This window comes from Amblyomma maculatum, chromosome 3, assembly GCF_055883805.1.
Source record: "Amblyomma maculatum isolate TAMU_Amacu chromosome 3, ASM5588380v1, whole genome shotgun sequence".
Lineage (NCBI taxonomy): Eukaryota > Metazoa > Arthropoda > Arachnida > Ixodida > Ixodidae > Amblyomma > Amblyomma maculatum.
The window spans coordinates 28,241,553-28,262,269 of record NC_139346.1 but is presented as its reverse complement, the minus strand read 5'-3'; the positions used below and the strand labels follow the sequence as shown (position 1 = coordinate 28,262,269).

Sequence of the window (20,717 nt, the reverse complement as noted above, 5' to 3'; positions counted from 1 at the left end):
GCTGCCCGAAATGATAAGGACTCTTCCGATGAAGAAGACGACGACGTACAGGAAGCGCCGGCTGCGGCAACCGCCGTACAGGTGATGGACGCTTTTGATGTCATCAGGAATTTCGTTGCTGTCCGAGACGACGATGTTGCAATGGGTTTGCTGACCGAGTGCGAAAATCGCGTGACGGCGTTGCTCGCCGTGAAGCGTAAGCAAACCAAGCTTACAGATTTTTGGCATTAAACGCCTTTGCTGCTGCTTGGGCAATTCTTTCTGCGTTTCACGTCAAATTTTTGCGGTAACGAAGTTCCGCGAGAACGAATTTTTTTTCGTGCACCGTGAATTTCGTTATAGCGGGATTCAACTGTATTTAAGAATTGCCACAAATTCAAAGGAGAGAGCATCTCTGTATCTGAAGACTTCTCCACTGCTACAAGAACTATTCGAAAGCACCTTTGGGATAGTACAGCTCAGGAAAGGAAGGCAAGAAAGTAAAACTTCTATATGATAAGGTTAAAATAAATGACGATGTCTTTCAGTGGGACAGTACTCTGAAGAAGAGGGTTCCTGTAACTGAAGAACGCCGCAGTCCAAAAAAGTCACAATGAATAGATGACTGCTCTAAAAAGACGTTCCGTTGTATCAACGTCAATGCACGAAGCATACTGAATAAAGTAACTGATAGTAATAATAATAAAGTAACTAAGCATGGTCCTTGCGCATAATCCCCACATTGTGGTCGTGACGGAAACGTGGCTGCACCCCAATATTGCCGACTGTGAAATAACACCATGTGGTTATAATAATTTCCGGAGCGACAGAAATGGCCGCGGTGGTGGCGTCGCCATTATGTACAAAGAGTCACTGCGGTTGTCAAGGTTGCCAAACATTGACGGGCTAGAAAATATTATACTCAAAGTATTTCTTGAGAAATTTCATTTAATTATTGCGGGATTCTACCGCCTCCCGAATTCTCATAACATATTCCCAGAAAAGCTTAATGGTTTCTTATGCCGGAACGAAATCCGCTCAGCCAATTTGCTGTTGACAGGTGATTTCAACTTTCCATCAATAAATTGGTTGCCTGATACTCCAGTGGCTCTTACTGGTGCCTCCCAACTGTTTCTCGACGTAGTGTTTTTTCATAACTTGACTCAGCTAGTCACCGAGCCTACCCATGTACAAGATGACTTACAGTCAATTCTGGATCTTTTTCTTGTTTCTGGCAACCTGCTACGCCGAACGCCTAGTGTGACTGTCTTTGAGGGGATATCAGACCACAAAATGCTACATCTAACTTTGGAACTACACGCTACATCAAAGCTTCTGCAGAGAGAAGTAATTATCCCGATATTCTCACGTGGAAGCGATGTCGATATCTTAGATCTACTAGACAGCTCATTCTCTTCTTTTTCCCGCTTGTACGGACTACAGGGCACCTCAGTTGAGCGCATGTGGTGTTTCTTCAAAAACTTAGTTCACCAATGTATACGCGAGTTTGTACCAAGAAAACGAAAAATTTTGCGCAGTAGCAATCCATGGATGACAAAAGATTCACGCACGCAGATTCACGCAGATTCACTCCGTATTCACGCACGATGACGGCTGCATCCCACAATGTTCTTCTTTTGACGATTTGTCTCCAATCAGTGACATTTGTATAACAGAGGAAGGTGTGCTAGTTCTCTTGCTTAACTTAGACGTAAAGAGGTCGCCAGGGATTGACGAAATACCCAACACCTTTCCAGTACGATAAGCGGAATGGTTTAGAAAATCACTAGAACGCTCTGAATTGCCGTGTGATTGGAAACTTGCAAAACTCACTCCGATTCCTAAAGAACAAAATAAATCAGAACCTCCTTCCTTCCGGCCGATTTCCCTTTTGTGCACTTCTGTAAAACTGCTTGAACATATCAGCAAGCACTTGAATAACTTTCTCGAGGAGAACCACGTCCTTCATAATAATCAGCACGGGTTCCGCCGCGGTCTCTCCACAATAACACAGCTTATTGCAACAGTTCACGATTTAGCGGCAGCACTAGATAGGCATAATCAAGTTGATATTGTTTTTCTTGATTTCGAGAAGGCATTTGACCGTGTGTCTCATCAGAAATTACTGCAGAAGTTAAAACCTATACTCAAACACGATTGTCTTCTCTCATGGATTGCAGCCTATCTTTCGCAGAGACGTCAAAGTGTGGTTATTGATGGTATCCTTTCCGATGCTGTTCCAGTAGAATCCGGTATTCCGCAGGGCTCAGTCTTGGGGCCCTTTTTCTTTTTAGTATTTATTAATAACATAGTTCAAAACGTGCATGTTAAAATACGACTATTCGCAGATGATTGCATAATTTATCAAGAAATTAGTAGCCCTGACGACCAACTCCTCTTAAACGATTCTTTATCTGCAATAGAAAAATGGTGCTCCACGTGGCAAATGACTCCAATTCCAAGAAGACTGTAGCAATGACTGTGACACGTAAAAAAAATCCTTTAAGTTTTACATGGTGCATAGCCAATGAACCCCTCTTAGTTGTAAGCACTTTTAAGTACTTAGGAATCCACATAACCTCTGATCTTCGATTGAACGAGCACATATCGTATATAGAAAACAAAGCTTTAAGACAACTACACTATCTGAGAAGAATGCTGGCACAATCCACACAAGAAATAAAGCTTTTAGCTTATAAAACATTTGTTAGGCCAATATTGGAATATGCTGCAGCAGTGTGGGACCCTTGGACCGAAACTAACAAACTTAAATTAGAAAATGTCCAACGCAAAGCAGCCAGGTTTATATTGTCACGGACAACAGGGCTAGACGTAACAGACGACAAGACGAAGCTGTACCAGCAGGCAAAACGTTCGGCGCACAGCACGCGAGTCAACTTCAGTGTCCTCTTCTTCCAGGTGTAGCAAGAACATGGAGACACCAGGTGGCATTACTCCCCCTCTTAAAAAAAGAGAAATAAGGGACGGAGTGCGAGGTAAGGTGTCCTACGCGACAACGAAACAAGTGCATAGCGCACTACCGCGTGAAATAGGGCTTCATGCGGACGACGTGCACGACCTCGGAGCGTGGTTGCCGACGCGAGGGCTGCACAGTACCCACTGGGAGAACTTCGTATGTTACTTCCGTGACTCGGCGCAGAACTTCGTAAGGTCCGAAGTAACGGGAAATCAGTTTATCACACAATCCGGGCCGACGCACCGGGGTCCATACCCAAACTTTCTCTCCGGGATGGTAGGCGACGTGTCGATGACGGAGGTTGTAGCGGCGTGCATCCGTGCCCTGCTGTTGCTGAATGTGAATTCGGGCAAGTTGACGTGCTTCCTCAGCGCGCTGAGCAAACTGTTCGGCGTCTGGCATGAGTGGATGATCATCTGTGCAGCTCGGAAGCATAGCATCCAACATCGTCTGAACGTCACGTCCGTAGACTAGGCGAAATGGTGTAAAACGCGTCGTCTCTTGGGTGGCCGTGTTGTAGGCATAAGTGATGTAAGGGAGAATTTCATCCCAGTTTTTGTGCTGCGAGTCTATGTACATTGCGATCATGTCGGCGATGGTTTTGTTGAGTCTCTCCGTGAGGCCATTCGTCTGCGGGTGATATGCAGTAGTTTTTCGGTGGCTGGTATGACTAAGCTCGAGCACGTCGTGCATGAGCTGTGCCGTAAAGGCGGTGCCTCGATCGGTTACGACTAGGGACGGTGCGCCATGACGCAACACGATTTGCTGCATGAAGAATTGAGCGATCTCAATTGATGTGCCCCGCTGCACTGCCTTGGTTTCCGTATAACGTATGAGATAGTCGGTCGCGACTATAATCCATTTGTTACCCGTCGATGACAGCGGAAATGGGCCCAGTAGGTCGATGCCGACTTGGTCAAACGGCGTCCGAGGTGGAATAATAGGTTGGAGCAAACCCGCGGGTTTGAGAGGTGGTACCTTACGACGTTGACACTCGCGGCAGCCTCTGACGTAGCGATGGACGGCGTCAGAAAGTTTAGGCCAATAATAGGCTTGACGAACTCGAGCGAGTGTGCGTGCAAAGCCTAAGTGGCCGGAGGTGGGCTCATCGTGGCAAGCAAAAAGGATGTCGTCGCGAAGGTCGGCCGGCACGACAAGGAGGTGCGCTCGATCAACAGTGCTGGAGTTTTTCTTGAATAAAACGCCATTCTGAAGACAGAATGCAGAAAGGTGCCTTCCAAACTGGCGGGGGACGTCAGCAGCGCGACCCTCCAGATGGTCAATGACAGGTCGAAGGTCTGGGTCAGCTCGCTGTCGGGTCATTATATCTGAGGCATTCAGTAGTCCAAGAAAACTTCTGTCATCCGTGGCGTTATCGACAAATCCAACGGGTGCCCGCGACAGCGCGTCAGCATCTTCGTGCTTCTGACCAGATTTGTACACAATGGAGTAATCAAATTCTTGAAGGCGAAGGCTCCATCGTGCTAGGCGCCCTGATGGATCACAGAGATTGGCCAGCCAGCACAGAGAATGGTGGTCAGTAACGACTTTAAACGCGCGTCCATAGAGGTAAGGCCTAAATTTCATAGTTGCCCACACAACTGCGAGGCATTCCTTTTCAGTAGTGGAATAATTTGTTTCAGCGCGGGAGAGCGTGCGGCTGGCATACGCAATGACCCTTTCCACGCCAGTTTGGTGTTGTACGAGTACAGCGCCAAGGCCGATGTTGCTGGCGTCGGTGTGGATTTCGGTGGTAGCGTCTTCATCAAAGTGCGCAAGAACAGGAGTAGTTTGCAGTCGTCTGCGTAGCTCCGCAAAAGCCTCCTGTTGCTCGGCGGCCCACACGAACTGTGTATCATCCCGTGTGAGGCGGGTCAGGGGTGCGGCTACCTTGGAAAAGTCGGCGATGAAGCGGCGGTAGTACGCACACAAACCCAGGAAACGTTTTAAACTCTTCTTCGTGGTAGGAACGGGAAATTTTGCGACAGCGGCAGTTTTGTCGGGGTCTGGCCTAACGCCTGCGGCACTCACAAGATGACCAAGAAACTTCAACTCTTTGTAGCCAAAGTGGCACTTTTCGGGCTTGAGCGTCAAGTCAGCTGACCGGAGGGCATCTAATACTGCTCGAAGGCGTTCAAGGTGTTCTCCAAAGGTTTCAGAGAACACGACAACGTCGTCGAGATAAACTAAACAGATTTGCCATTTGAGGCCAGCGAGAACGGTGTCCATCATGCGCTGAAAAGTAGCCGGCGCTGAACATAGGCCGAATGGCAGCACTTTAAACTCATACAGTCCGTCTGGGGTAACAAAAGCTGTTTTTTCGCGGTCCCGCTCATCAACCTCAATCTGCCAGTACCCGCTCTTCAAGTCAATGGAGGAGAAGTACTGGGCGCGACGAAGCTTGTCGAGCAAATCGTCGATACGGGGCAGCGGGTAGACGTCTTTTTTAGTGATGTCGTTCAACTTTCGATAGTCAACACAGAAGCGAAGGGTGCCATCCTTTTTTTTCACAAGCACGACAGGGGACGACCACGGACTGTTGGAGGGCTGGATGACACCATCACGAAGCATCTCCTGAACCTGTGTGTGAATCGCTTCACGTTCCGTCGTTGAGATGCGGTACGGCTGCTGGCGTATAGGGCGGGCATCGTCGGGAGTAATTATACGGTGCTTCATAAGAGGCGTCTGCCGAATTTTCGATGATGTCGCGAAACAAGCACTGTATTTTAAAAGGAGAGAACGTAGGTCGTGCTGCTGTGTTTCCGAGAGATCTGCACTAATATCCAGACGATCAAGGGATGGGGGCACATTTTCAACTTCTCCGAACGTAAAACATTCAGAAACGTCCGCTAAGGCGTCGGCGAATGCGATAGCGGTAGCGCGGAAAAGATGGCGGGGCTCGTTCGTGAAGTTAGTCACCAGGAGCTCAGATTGGCCGTTACGGAGATGGATGAGACTCCGCGCCGAGGTGATGCCGTGGGTGAGCAAAAGGGACTGGTTGCCCTCAGCGACCGCTGTTCCGTCACGCAGTTCATCGCAGTTAACGGTCACAAAAAGCGGTGGCCTTGTGGTAGAGCATCCGCCTCGCAATCGGGAGGTACCGGGTTCGATCCCTGGTGCCGCCGGGTACCCACCGGTTTTTAAATGGGTACAAGCTTTCCCCCGGCCTGGTGCTCGGCTCTTCTGGGGTGAAATGCTTGGGAAAAGGGGTCACGGCCCAAATAGTTGCGCCGATGTGGCAGTGATTCGTTCCGCCATCGGACAACAATAAGTCCGCCTTGCGCGGCAACAGCCCATTATGTGGCCCTTTTTTAGGACTGCTGCAGCTGAGGCTCTAAGGGAGCACTTCAGGTGAGGGTCAAAGGAAGTACCTTTGCAAGACAAACAGAACCACCTTTGCAGGCTGCGAGGTTCGAAACTGGGTTTGGGCCCACTGCGGAGGAGGGGCGCGCAGCGGGGTTTACGGAGCTTCTCCCAAACGCACACCCCTGTAAAAGCCGAGCACCAGGCCGGGGGACGCTTGTACCCATTTTTACCGCTTAAAATGGAAAAATCAGCACCAGTGTCTACCAATGCGCTAACCTTATAGCCGTCGAGGACCACGGGTATATCCAGCGAGAGTCTATCTTCACGTGTGCGAACTGTCGTCGGGGCCATCAAGTCGCGGTCGCTCACAGGTGGCGTTGTCGGGGGGTCTTCGTCACGTCGATTTGAAGCGGCCTCGCCCCCTGAGGTCGCTGTCTTTAGTTTTCCCGGTTCGGACTAGACGGCCGTGGCGGAATAGAAACGCTCTCGGCGGTAATTCGAAGAGGGGCGTGGCCTTGGCGGTCTGCGGTGTCAGTATCATTCGCTTTCTCAGTTGAAAAGGTCACGGTACGCTTCCGGAGATCGATAATGGCCCCATACTCCCGAAGAAAATCGACACCAAGGATACAGTCACGGGAGCAGTCAGGTATTACAAGGCAACTTACAACAGACGTGGAGTTGCGAATTTGGAGTCTCGCCGTGCACTGACCGCTCGGAGTTACGACATGCCCGCCAGCGGTTCGAATCTGCGTGCCAGACCATGGCGTCATCACTTTTTTTAGAAGCGCCGCTAGCTTCCCGCTTAAAATGGAAAAATCAGCACCAGTGTCTACCAATGCGCTAACCTTATAGCCGTCGAGGACCACGGGTATATCCAGCGAGAGTCTATCTTCACGTGTGCGAACTGTCGTCGGGGCCATCAAGTCGCGGTCGCTCACAGGTGGCGTTGTCGGGGGGTCTTCGTCACGTCGATTTGAAGCGGCCTCGCCCCCTGAGGTCGCTGTCTTTAGTTTTCCCGGTTCGGACTAGACGGCCGTCGCTGCGCCATCCAGGAGGAGCTGGCCTGCGAGGATAGTCGGCGTGGAGACGGAGATCGTGACTGTCGTCTAGAAGTTGGCGCCATGCGCTGCTGGGATACGTAGTCCTCAATATCCCGGGGTCGTTGGCCTAAAGGAGGGCTACGCATGTCGATGGGGGAACCCTTCAGTCCCAGTTGTCGATATGGGCACTGTCGATACAGGTGGCCAGGTTCTCCGCAGTGGAAGCACAGGCGCTGCCGATTTGGGGCACGCCACAGGTCTGCCTTTCGGTGGGGTGGTCGGCGGTTGTTGATGTACGGCTCGGGGTGGGCTGAATACAGCGAGCCTTGGTCGGGTGGCGGTAATTGTGTGGAATCGGTTGGGGAACGTCGCAAGATGTCCGCATAGGTTGGCCGACAGGGCTCGGTGGAGAAGGATGGCGGATTAGCGGATGGTACCGAAGGCCGAAATGCTTGTTGGAGCTCTTCTCGGACAATACTAGCGACAGAGCCGATCGTCGGCTGGGGAGCACCGAAGAGCGTCTGGAGCTCTTCACGCAAAATGGAGCGGATGATGTCGCGAAGAAGATCCGGACTAGCCCCGAAGGCCGAATGTGGCTCCGTGAGCGAAGCGGCGAGTACCGGCCTGTCGTAGGTCGTAGACCGCTGCTGGAGCATCCTTTCCATCGTGACTGCCTCCGAAAGAAACTCTGCAACTGTGCTCGGCGGATTGCGCACGAGCCCAGCGAACAGTTGTTCCTTAACGCCGTGCATGAGATGGCGTACCTTTTTCTCTTCGGGCATGGCCGGGTCAGATCGTCGGAACAGCCTAGTCATGTCCTCCACGTACATGGTTATGGTCTTGTTCGGCATCTGTATGCGAGAGCGTAAAGCCCTTTCCGCTCGTTCTCGGCGATCCGGGCTGGTGTAGGTGTCCAGGATGCAGCGACAGAACTCGCGCCACGATGTTAGGGCGCCTTCGCGATTCTCGTACCATGTACGAGCGCCATCTTCCAGGCTGAAGAAGACGTTCCTGAGCTTTGCGGCGTCGTCCCACTGATTAAATGCGACGACGCGTTCAAACTGGGTGAGCCAGTCTTCGACGTCTTCCGTCTGACAGCCGTGGAAAACCTTAGGCAGTCGTGGGTTCTGGAAAGTGTAATACGTTGGCGTTTGCATGACGGGTCGAGGGGCAGCTGCGGTGGTGAATTCCAACGGCCCGTGCTCAGGTGGTAGGCCTAGGTTCCTCCGGCTAGCGCGGTGAATAGGCGTGTCAATTGGCACAGGACCTGAATCCTGGGTATGCGGAGGAGTGCGGGACATATACTGGGATCGATACCCTGCGCCGACACCAAAATATGTCACGGACAACAGGGCTAGACGTAACAGACGACAAGACGAAGCTGTACCAGCAGGCAAAACGTTCGGCGCACAGCACGCGAGTCAATTTCAGTGTCCTCTTCTTCCAGGTGTAGCAAGAACATGGAGACACCAGGTGGCAATATTTAATTGTTACAGTTGGAAAGTTTCTCCAACAGCCCTACTGAAAACCGCAGGCCTTGAAGAACTGGCCTTGCGTCGTCATCGCGAAAAATTAAAGTTGTTCTACTTATTTTATCACAGTAAAATAAAAATAGAGGCAGGAATTTTAGTTGAGCACACATCTCGCCGCCCTGCACGCTCCTACCATTCTAAAAGAGTCGCCACGTTTTCGTGTAAAACAAATGTTTTTAAATACTCCTTCTTTCCCCATACCATCACTAAATGGAATGGTTTAACCGCAGACATTGTCAATTGCGAATCAGTGACTCTATTTTTACAAGCTCTTAATGAAGCATAGGGCTCTTATGTTTCCCCGTTTTGGGCCAAGTTGAATGCCTTTGTTCGTTGTCAACTTGGACATCGTTTGTCAACTATCTGCCTCTGCACTCGGTTTTGTGTGGCATGCTCTGGTTTTGATTCTGATTGTTTCCTGCTTCTCTTGTAATGTTCATCTTGTTTTTACCAGGATGTTTATAACCCACTCCTGCCTAATGTGACACAGGCTGGCAGTATTTGCTAAATAAATAAATAAATAAAAAGAAATCGTCGGGCACTGCTAGGTGAACGGTCATGTCGTATGTTTCCCTTCAATGTCCAGGTGTGTGTGGCGTAGGAGCTTGTCTCTTGCCTATGTGCTGGGGGTGAAGAAGACAAAATTCCTTTCTTTTTGTTCTTGACGAGCTGGCAGGCTTTGTTCCATTCAATTTTTGTAGTTACATGTATGGATTCGGTCAGGGTCGGTCCATCGTACTGTTTGACTACCATGCCTCTCTTGGGGTGAAAAATGATTCTCCAGCCAATTTCGGGAAGTTTCACTTGATTCGAGGCGATCGGCTTCTCCGATTGCTGTTTCAATCGCGCTTCGGTGATGGTGGTGGGGTGTCTATCACTTTCACCTCTTCTGAGACGAGCTTGGCTTTCCATGCCCATTTCTCCTCGAGGTTGCATTTGTTGAGTACTGTGATACAATCCTAGGCGTCGATCTCGCCCTCTTTAGTGTTGTGACCTTGCATAGTGATATTCATACCTCCTGTTGGTTGCTGCACGGCTGACATGGCGGCACCGGGGGCCTCGGTAAGCCTTAGCCTTCGTTAGGTATTGCGGCCGGCGTTCGAGTTAACGCGTTGGCACCGCGGCTGGCAGACTTGGTTCTAAAATGGCGAAAAATCCATTTATGGACAAAATGATGATGTCCGCAGAGTCCTCTCAACTTCTGATTTACAATTTTATCCAGCTCTGGTCGATCCAATAACATTTGCTGCTAGAAATTACTGCAGGAAGGCAGAACAGACGTGACACGCGTCCACTTGCCACGGCCCCATAGCAGACCATCCACCAACTACTAAAAATTTTTTCACGCCTGGTGTAGCTTTGGTCAAATATACTGCTAAGCTACTCACATGGGTAACCACAAAAAATGAATAAAAACAGAGCAGTGGCAGGAAGGAAAGCTGGCCATTACAATTTTTCAGAGCTCTGGAAAAGGTAATACTATTGGGTCTGATGGCCAATGAAATCCAGACCACCATCACTCAGGAACATGCAATCAGGAGTCCCTCAAGGAAGTGTCCTAGGCCCATTGCTTTTTTTAATTTACATAAATGACATAACCACTGCAATCAATTCCACTGTGAAAATCGGTTTGTTTGTGGACGATTGTGTGCTCTTTTGCGAAATCATATCACCAAACGATCAAATTGATTTAAATGCTTCTCTTGCTGGCATTTCTGATTGGTGCAAATTCTGGGGAATGAGGCTTAACACTGAAAAAACTGTCTTTCTTCGCTTCTCTCGTCAAAAAGCTCCATTATCCTTTACTAACACGTTAGATTCGTTGCCTTTGCAGGAACAAACCAATTATAAGTACTTAGGTGTCACAATTGCTAACAATTTATCATGGAATTTACACATTGATAATATCTGTTCTTCGGCCCTGCGTAAATTATATTTCTTGCAGCGCAAGCTTAAAAGTGCTCCACCTGACGTAAAATTGCTTGCCTATTATTCCTTAATTAGACCTAAACTTGAATATGCGTGTGTAGTTTGGGACCCGTTTACAAAACAAAATATTAAATGTCTCGAAAGGGTACAGAGAAAAGCAGTACGATTTATCTATTTCAAATTCTCTCGATACAACTCTCCCTCAGAAATAATGCGTGATAATGGTATTGAACTTCTTGAACACAGAAGGAAAGATTTACGATTGCGGTTACTTTCCATGCTTTGTAAAGGAAATTTAGCATTTGGCTCTTCATCTTATCTGTCTCTTACAACATCTAGGTTTACTCGACACCATCATCCGAATTCACTAACACCTTATTTTGCAAGGACAGATGTCTTCAAATTTTCGTTTTTCCCCCGAACAATTGCAGATTGGAATGACTCGCTGTTGCCTGTTTCCATTGATTGATGTATTGTTCACTTGTAATATTGTTGTACTTTACCACCCTGCTTGGACCTGAGCAAGGTCTGCAGTATCTAATAAATAAAATAAATAAATACCAAAAGGCCTTTACAAGCATGAGCGTGCGCTGCTGGCACTACATAACAATCAAGAAAGGGTCTCCCCACAGAAAAAAAGAAGTGTGCACAAAAGAGGGATAACAGGAAGCAGATGACTCCATCAGCCAGTGACACGGCAAGTTTTTTTAATGGGAGAAGCTTTCTTTTCACTAATCCTTGCCTTTACCCACGTGTGCTACCAAAATGATGAGAGCAATTGGTTGGCTAACCCCTCCACAGCTAATGTGAGTTCCGAAAGCATTGAGCATGCAAGCTTGGCAAGAAGGAACGCAACTCAGCCATCATGTCCCTTTTTGTATTGGACCTACCCATGCCCTGCTAGTGTTGTCAAAAGAACCAGCTTACACTATAAATTCATGAAAGACTGCTAAGGATTTAAAAAAAGCAAAAAGCTCCTCACTGAGGAGACGCATCTTACAGTAGTGGTTGAAGCGACAGCTCAGGCATTCTGCTGGAAGACCCCTATGCTAGCAGCTCAACTTGTAGTTGGGGTTACCACAGCTGAATTTGCATTTTAGACTAACACAGCCAGTTGCTGATATATACTAGTACACTAATATCCAGACATGGCTCAATTTTGCTGCCATCAAAGGTACTTATTACTACCCTAGCCATGAACGTAACATGGTCACGATGTGGGCACACAGTGATATCAGTAATGCATGCTTGCAATAAACTGATGTTAGGAGCTCTTCAAGGTCCACGCTATTCCACCAAAGCTGCAAACCTTTGATCCACTGCTAACCGTCTCGGAGCATCACAGATTCGCTCAGTCCCTCAACCACAATCAGGCATTAAAAGCTTGGCTGCTAGCAGCGGTACAAGAGTAACTCTGACCGAGTGTCAGCCCGTGAAGTTCCAACAGGGTGACACAACGTATACAGCATTTGCTGCATCCTCCGTCTGTAACTCTTTCCAGACCACACTGAGTCTGCTCCCTTTTTCAAGTAGCGCAAGCTTTATCCACTCTGTGTCTATAGGAGGGATAATTAGGAGGCCACCTAGGTTTCAAGCTACAAGATTCATCTTCTGCAGAAATCCCAACAACCTTTGGCCTCCTCCCGACCTGGTGGTAAGATGTGTCTCAGATTTCAATGTAACATGACCGTCACTGGTTCTAATGTGGCAAACCTATCTGCAGTGCACTCCTACGATGAACGGGTTACCTGTGAGCGGAAGAGCTTGCCACACGTGCCACACGAGAGCAGAGCGGGCCTCCGGGCCTGCGTGGGACGGGGAGGAGGCGGGAATGGTTGTGGCTTAGGGGCATGGCTGTCACAGTGCTCCTTGAACTCTGCCAGGGTGTGGAACTGCTGCTGGCATAGCTTGCAGCACAGCTCCCCTTGCACCGCGTGCAACCGTATGTGATAGCGTAGGTTGTCCCTGCAACAGGATCCGTACAAAGACAAGCCAAGGACAGAACAGCCGAATATCAATTTCATGCACCCTATCCAAAAAAAATTCCGTTTCTCCTTTCAGTACATGAAATAGAAGTTGTCTTGCAAACCCCTCTTAATTTATGCCTCCCTCCTTCTGTGTTTACTAACAGCACCTAAATGCTATCACAGGGCAAGATTATAGGTACGGTCTTTGTGGGTGTTCTCATCATATTTTCCTCTAAGGTGGAATGTGGAAATTTGAAAGGTGAGAATGCACACGACCAGCACTAACCAGGCAATGAATGTTACAGTGGGTGCCTAACAGCCGTTGCTGTCTGCCACTTAAGTCATGATAAACACAGTACCACACTGAAGGACTAGAAGTATGTGTCTGGCTGATGCATGCCATAGTGTGTACCAAGCACTGCCAACAGCAAAGAAGCATCCCTTTTTCTAAGAACTCGGGTTTTAAGCAGTCAGCGTCACTTAACCTTTTGGTATCACAGAACAAAGTATTAACAAAATACTATAATCCCTTACAAATTGCTATAGAGAAGTTTGGAAGTGCAATGATGAACCTCTCCAATTTTATCTGAACTGCAGCAGTTATTTTTATAACCTATGTCTTTGCAGACACGAATGCACCCAGAGAAAATTTTTGAATAGGTGTTGAAGGCACAAATATAATAGTTTTACTGTACAGAGCAGAGATTTGTGAATGTAGTTCAATTATTATCTATTTATGTTTGAACTAGGTCTGGCATAAATTCATCATCATCATCATCATCAGCAGCAGCAGCAGCAGCAGCAGCCAGACTATACTCAGATCAGAGCGAAGGCCTCTCCCATATTCCTCTAATTAGCCCAGTCCTGTGCTAGCTGTGTCCGCTTGACCCCTGCGACCTTAACCACGTTCGCCCACCTGACTTTCTGCCTTCCGCTGCTATGCTTTCCTTCCCTTCGAATCCAATTTGTTGCCCTAAACAACTATCAGTTATCCTCTCTTCGTGCTACATGCCCTGCTCATGCCCATTTCTTCTTGATTTCCACTAGAATGTGATAACCTTGAGTTACTTCTCTGACCCACTCTAAATGCTTCCTATCTCTTAACGTTACACCTACCATTTTTTGTTACTTTAGCCCTCTGCATTGTCCTAAACTTGATTAGAACCCTTTTCGTTAGCCTCCTCGTTTCAGCCCCATAAGCGAGCACAGTAAGGTGCAGCTGTTACATACTTTCCTCTTGAGCGATACTAGTAAGCTGCTAGTCATAATCTGCGAATACTTGCCAAACACACTCCATCCCAATCTTAATCTCCTAGTTATCTCCCTTTTATGGTCCAGATCTGCAGTTACTACCTGTCCTAAGTAGACATAAAGTGGTACTTGTAACAAACTGGAAAGATAAAAAAATACCTGAAAACGAATTTTTTTTCCTGATATCACCACAACTGATCACTAATGCACACCAGTTTTAATTACTAAATTTAATGTAAAAATAGAAAAAATAGCATTAACTGCTACACCCTCTCTCGAAGACAGCTTACTGGGCACAAAGGCTGAAATGCAAGGAGTGAACAAAGATACAATAGAAGGAAAATTCTCATATGATTTCTAACACTTCATGCAACAATCCAGGATCACACAGAAAAATGTTGCAACCTTTCCTGACGATTAAATTTCATCAGGGAATCAGATACACCCATCATGACTGAACATAATTGTCAGTCTGAGTTATGCTTCCCATATGAAAAAATACTTTAGGCTTTTCAAACCATTTATGCTCACAGAATAAAAAAGCAAAAATTGAATCTCTCGGCCTAAAGTGCAGTTAATTGTTAAAATAATGATGTGCTTATTTTGCATGCCTGAATCCATATCTTAGTACAGTCTAATCCGGTTATAATGTAGTCGGCGGGAATTGGAAATCGCCTTGCTATATCCACTATTTCGTTGTAACTGGACTACAAAAAAAAAGAGACAAATTTGCGTAAATTTTTTTATCATTTGGACAAAGTGGTCCAGCGTTCCCAGCACACGTTTTGCAAGTGCGGTCATCGGGATCACGGCCTCCATATCGTCCAAATGCGAACCGAAGTTCTGCTCTGAACTCCCAAGGCACATCTGTAGCGTGTCAACAGCTGTGATGGCCGCTGCAAAGGTCACCAGCTTGGGGTCGCAACCAGCATCGTCGCAGTCACTCTCAGAGGCGCTGTGTCTGTCCCGTGACGTTGCCGGCAACTTCATCCATCGTGAAGTCCTCTGTATCAACAAGTCCGTCGTCGGTGGAAACGCAAGTCCATGTGGGACACACCTGGAGGCACAAGGTCCAACTCATTAGCAGACTCCCATAGCTGCTCCAAGCAGGCTGTCGTGGCGGCACCATCAGCCGTTGCAGCAATGTCAACCGCGGCAGCTTCGTCCTCAGCAGGAGAAACCAGCTTTCGTAAAGCAGTGAGCGATAGTCAAGTGATTCACTCCAGGCCCCGCTTGCAAAATAGGTGGCCGTTATCAAAGGGGCCTTCATCTTGGCTACGTTGTCAGCAGAGCGAGCATCGATCAGAAGACACGAAGGATCCTCTTCCGGTCCCCGCTGCCGTCGTCGTCATCAAAGGCGTCAATCTTACTACCGTTCTTAAGTATCGTTGAGAGTGTGGACAGTGCGATTTCATACTTCTGTGCGATATCACTCTTCACGTTTCTGCACACTTTGTCCAGAATGGCGCGCTTTGTCTTCAATAGCCTCGTACACGAGCCCGTCGCCAGTGGGTCGAGTACAGCCTGATCCGTCTGGGTTTACGTGAACTCGTTTCTGTTGGGCAACAATCGCTGCTACACCTTGAATCGAGCAAGTGAACCAGACGCTGACAACAGCTGACGGTCCCGTCCCCAACCAGCAAGTAGGCAAGAGGCGCCAGCGTATAGGCAAGCGTCATGTTTGTAAACAAAGGTGGTGCTGTGATAGACAGCGACATGGGGTGTAGGCAAAAACGCAGCGGGCCTACACAGCGCCAAGCGACGCTGCCTTCGAAACCAGTTCGCGCGGCGAATATTCTGAAGCGTAAGCTTTGCTTGTGCGTAGAAATTTTTTGTTTATGCCTGGAGAGTAGTTCAGCACTTTATCAGCCGATTACTTCTGAAATTACCTGGTAAAGAGCGCTGAATTGGCTTCCTTCTCCATGGCCTCAGCAGCGAGCGGCTACGGTGGGCGACTGTAGTGACTGAGTTAAATGTAAATTAGAAAGCGCAATGTATATGAAAAACTAACAGCCAACATTGTTCAACTTCCATGCCTACTGGTAGCGCATGCAAGGACAACGACGAATGAATGAGTGTGTTTTTCATATGACAACTCTTATTGGGCTTTCTGATACTCCAAGCACCACACACTAAAAAACAATATATTGCCGACAACTATCGTGAACTAGAAATCATATTTCTAGATCAGTGTACATGAACTTAAGTCAGAATTTCACTGAATAAGAACGCAATCTTTTAATTCTTTGTAGCATATTTGCCTATAATGTGCGCTGCCAATATGTTTTATCCTGCTCGATAAAAAGACGCTTGACGTCTGTTTTATCATACAGATGTAGCCAAGGTCATTCACAGGTTAATGTACATGAAGGCCCGTAAGAATGTTCTCATTTTGATTTGTTTGTTTTTTTTGTCTTTAGGAAAGGAGCACGAACGGAAATGCAACATTCTCCACGATCGCTTGCAGCAAAATTTGCATGATCTGTTAAGATTTTTTTTAATATACTCTGAAACTGTTTGTTCAAAAGTTCGTCATCTTATCTGCTTATTTTGCACCCCTCATAGCCGATTACACTTTGAGACATTAAATTCCATGTACCATATATAGCATGCTTAAATATATCCTGCTTAATCAGAGCTACGTTGTATGTGGATATTTAATTTGTTCGTCAAAATCTTGATGACCTTCAAAAAGAAAGTGTTGAGAAATGACGCTGCGTGAATTTGCCCAGATCCTAACAATATTTACTTGCTTTCTATAGGGTCGGTGATGAAGAGTCACTCGTTGAAACTAGCGAAAGTGATATTAGGGAAAACTACTTCACAAGACCTGTTTCGGCAATATCGCGCTGGAGTGAGCGCTTAAACTAACAGCAGTTGCCTTCCGAGCAACTTTTGTGACCTTTTCTGTACGAGCATATGCACGAGTACAAGTGAATGTAACTCACAGTGCGGCTTCTTAACTTTATATATTATATACATCAAAACGTGCACGAGCTGCAAGCATTTGTTATTGTGCTATTCATCGTGAGACCGAAAACCAGTCATGACAATTAACAGTTGAAAACAAACTGACCAAATTTCAGTGCACACGTGCAACGCACGTTAGCCGCGAAGGCAATCCGACGCCGAAAGGTCTATTTGTTTCGCTCAACGCTGCTGCCCATCGCTCTTATACTTGTCCGACCGCAAGACACGTGAAAACAGGTGCTATTTTCCTTTTGTGCTTCGTGGCACCGCCAACCACACTCCAGCATGCAGGAGTATTGGGAATTATGCCCGAAAACACAGCAAGCGCTGCACATCCAATGCAGACGACCCGAGCTTTTACCTACAACACGAAAGTCACTGCTGTCGGCAGCACCGCCGCATCTCCACTGACATCACGGGCTAACGCTTGTCTATACATGCTCCCCGCCCAGCGTGTAGGGTTGAGCCAACCCACCTCTTGCAGTCGGGCTGGCGGGACTCAACAGAATGGTCGTGTAGCTCGACCCCCTAGCGTATACATGAGCCCGAAGGCCCACCCGACCCGACTTTGTCAAGCTCACGTGAACCCCCTAAATGACAACACACTCTTGCCCGTTGAGGAGCTGGGGCTCGCGAGACTCGACATTGCCGAGATATCGAAGGGTTGGGTTCAAGAAAGGGGATAACTGAGTAGGCCTGTTGTCTAAAAATTGTCTTGACGAAGTCAAGGGTCACGAGATATCAGAGGTAAGAAATGGAACAAGGCAGGAAGAAGTATTGGCGTCAGCAAGAGAAGTGCATACAAAGATCCACGAAAGTGGCAGAAACGCTCCCGCTTTGCTCGCCCTCTCTCACTCCCGCCACGATTTCCCCCTCTCTCTCTCTCTCTTCCAGACCCAGTACCAAGTGGAGAGAAATTCAAGAACCGCGATTGGCTAAGTCGACGCTGCTTCATGGCGTCATCAAAAATTGACTTTTATTTTCTTACTATTTTTTATCTCCCGCGCAATCAGCTCGACGGAACGCCGCATCATGAAGGCAAGCGAGGTGATGCAGTTTTAAGCAACCTTTCGCTTCGCGGGAGTGCAGACGACACAGTGAATGCGGCCGTCAGCCAAACTTTGTCCTTATTTTAGCCCAAAAATTTGCCTGAAGGCGTAAAAATCTCCTGACTGATACATTATTTTTCATTTGGTACAAAATCACTTCGCCACATCCACTGAAGTGCGCTTATTTACTTCGATAAAACTGGACCCAAATTGTATTGAAAATGCAAAAATTGGAATGGGAAATTGAACTTCCTTCATTATAATCACTATTTCGCTATAAGTGGCTTTGCTATAACCGGGCTAGACTGTATTATTGCAAAATGTTTGAGGCTCCAGCTCATTTTACGACATCAATATTCACGAAAATTGCACCTTGTACAGGCAACATTAATAATGTTAAGGTCACAGCCATGTGACACAGCCACAGCATGCAGACCATCACTCAGCAAGTGACTTGAAGTAAAGCAGAGGCTCAATGGGAAGCTTGCTCACGCAGATTCAGTCACGTAGTCGCACACAGTGCACGTTCGGACACTGGGACTGGCGGAAGGATCTGGAAACAAGAGAAGAACGATGGACATGTTCTGAAATGGCCAGTGCTACAATGGCACAGTCTTTTAACTGTAGTCAAGTTGCAAGGATTTTAATAGAATGCATATTTTTTAGGATGTGCAATGATTGATATTTCTGAATACAGATCGAATACCTGATCAGTGAAAAGAAAAACGAAAAATAGCAAACATAGCTCATCTTGTTTATTTCAGAATTGACATGATATTTGCACACAAAATTAAACGAACTGCACAGAAGTGTATACCCTTCTGAAAAATCCTGCACATATATTAAATTCTACACAGTACACTGTTTTTGTTCGTACAGAAAGGACCTTCGTGCAACTCCACATGCAGTTATATCGCTGATGAATACAGTAAACGCTTCTTAATTTGGCCTTTAGAGGATCAGAAGAAATTATTGAATTAACAGAAAGCTCGAATTATCGAATGGGCCAGCAACCACCTGCCCCACAGTAATCTTATTTCGACACCTGCATGAAGTTTGTCTGCATCTGAGATAAAATCCAAGTGAGGACGCTTTTCCCTGGTTTCGTACACCTCATCACAAAAAGGACCTGTCGCATTTTAAAGATGCTTCACTGCAATGTCTGCGTGGTCAAGCACTACAGCGAAGCGTGCACTGCGGTGAATTCGAAAATTATCAGTGTGTTCAGCAACTTTCGAATATTCGCAGAATTCTGAATATCAGTCTTTGAATACAAATCGAATAAGAAACATTTGATTCATATTTCAATTATTGGCACACTGCTAATTAATTCTTCAATCAGTTTTAAGGTGTGGCTATACATACCCTTTTCTATGACCAGTCTGTTAGACAAGTTTTTATACTTCTGATCATGCCTAGGTTTTTTTACTCTGAGCTTCCAGGCAATCAAGAAGTGTGGTTTTTATACCTGAACTTGATGTTCAGCAAGGGCCAGATCTGTTGAATCTATGATCCTCATGCCAACAAAGAATTATTAATTACAATTCAGCACAGTACAAGGTGGTAAGGAAGAAAGCAGTACATCTCTTTACACAGAGTTGTACTTCAAAAACTGGTTTGGCTGAGTCTCTCTATTCTAGTCAGGATAGCTCTGTGGTCAAGTTATTGAAAGAAGTGCACTTCGAAAGTAATGCACGCATAAACTAGAGGAAAGCTTCGACAAGATCCCGTCCCCCTACATTTAGCAACTGCCTTCCCTAGTGTGATCACAGAAGCAGTCACCAAAACCCTCCTGGAAAAAAAAAAACCCAAGGGCAAAGCATGGGGGACGCATCTTTTCTGATCTCACAATAATGAGGCCACAAGCACTGCCTTAGTTAGGCCAAGTTTCTCTTGAAATCAGAAGGTGGTAAAATATGAGCCATTTTTCTTCTGAGCCCAATTCTTTTTTTTTTTTTCTGGCCCATGGCAAACCTTCTCAAAATTCTCCCCTCACTTCAGGCAATTGCAAGCAGGGCTGCGAAAAAGAAGCATGAGACCGCCTTCATTAGCTTTCCCGCAGAAGTAGGTTACAGTATTCCACACACTTGCAACAAGTTCTATGCAGAATTGAATGGGAGGCTGCATAAAGAACTGCCCACAAGAGTAGTAATCGCTAAAAACGAATGGAAAAACAATCTGCATAATTATGCACCACCCTGTAGTGAACACTGGTGCTAGCACTAGCCTGCACAGAGCATGATTCGATGCAACAGAGATTTTCAGTACAAGTGCCAATAATACGATCTTGCTAAAAATCTTGCTATAAAATATGGTTGCTAAAAGGCGAGGATCTTGCTAAAAATTTCCCACGTGAAAAAGCAGTCACCTCCGTTAAACTTCCATTTCACAGAGTTTCCCTGCAACAATGACATGGTTGTGTGACAAGGATGTGCATGCTTCAGGCATAAACAAACAATGTATTCTTGTTGCCAGCAGTGTCTGTGATCCCTTTGTCTCTCTTTATCCTGTCCCTGTCGCGCTCAGAGTCCTCAAAAAATGCAGTACAACAGAATTTCGTGTTTTGATAAAGTTAAAAGCTACATTCCCACTACAGAGGGCACGTGTGTGCCAAAGTTGCTCTCGAGCACTGAGCAAAGCAGTCAAAGTGCCCCAACAAGTCCATCACTTAAGATCCCAGCTTTCAAGTAAACTATGATGTGAAACAATGTAAAGAA

At 46.8% G+C, this 20,717-nt stretch overlaps 1 protein-coding gene across 2 annotated transcripts in view; it reads right to left on the bottom strand.

Moving 5' to 3' along the window:
• The window catches only part of LOC146194406 (uncharacterized), a 136,598-nt gene that overhangs the window by 54,547 nt on the left and 61,334 nt on the right, over positions 1-20,717 (bottom strand). For both annotated transcript variants that reach the window (XM_084597400.1, XM_084597399.1), the window contains 2 exons: positions 18,493-18,553; positions 12,512-12,728 (listed from right to left, as the gene is read on the bottom strand). In XM_084597400.1, coding sequence (XP_084453526.1) covers positions 12,512-12,728; positions 18,493-18,553 — 278 coding nt within the window. The remainder of the gene's footprint in view (positions 1-12,511; positions 12,729-18,492; positions 18,554-20,717) is intronic.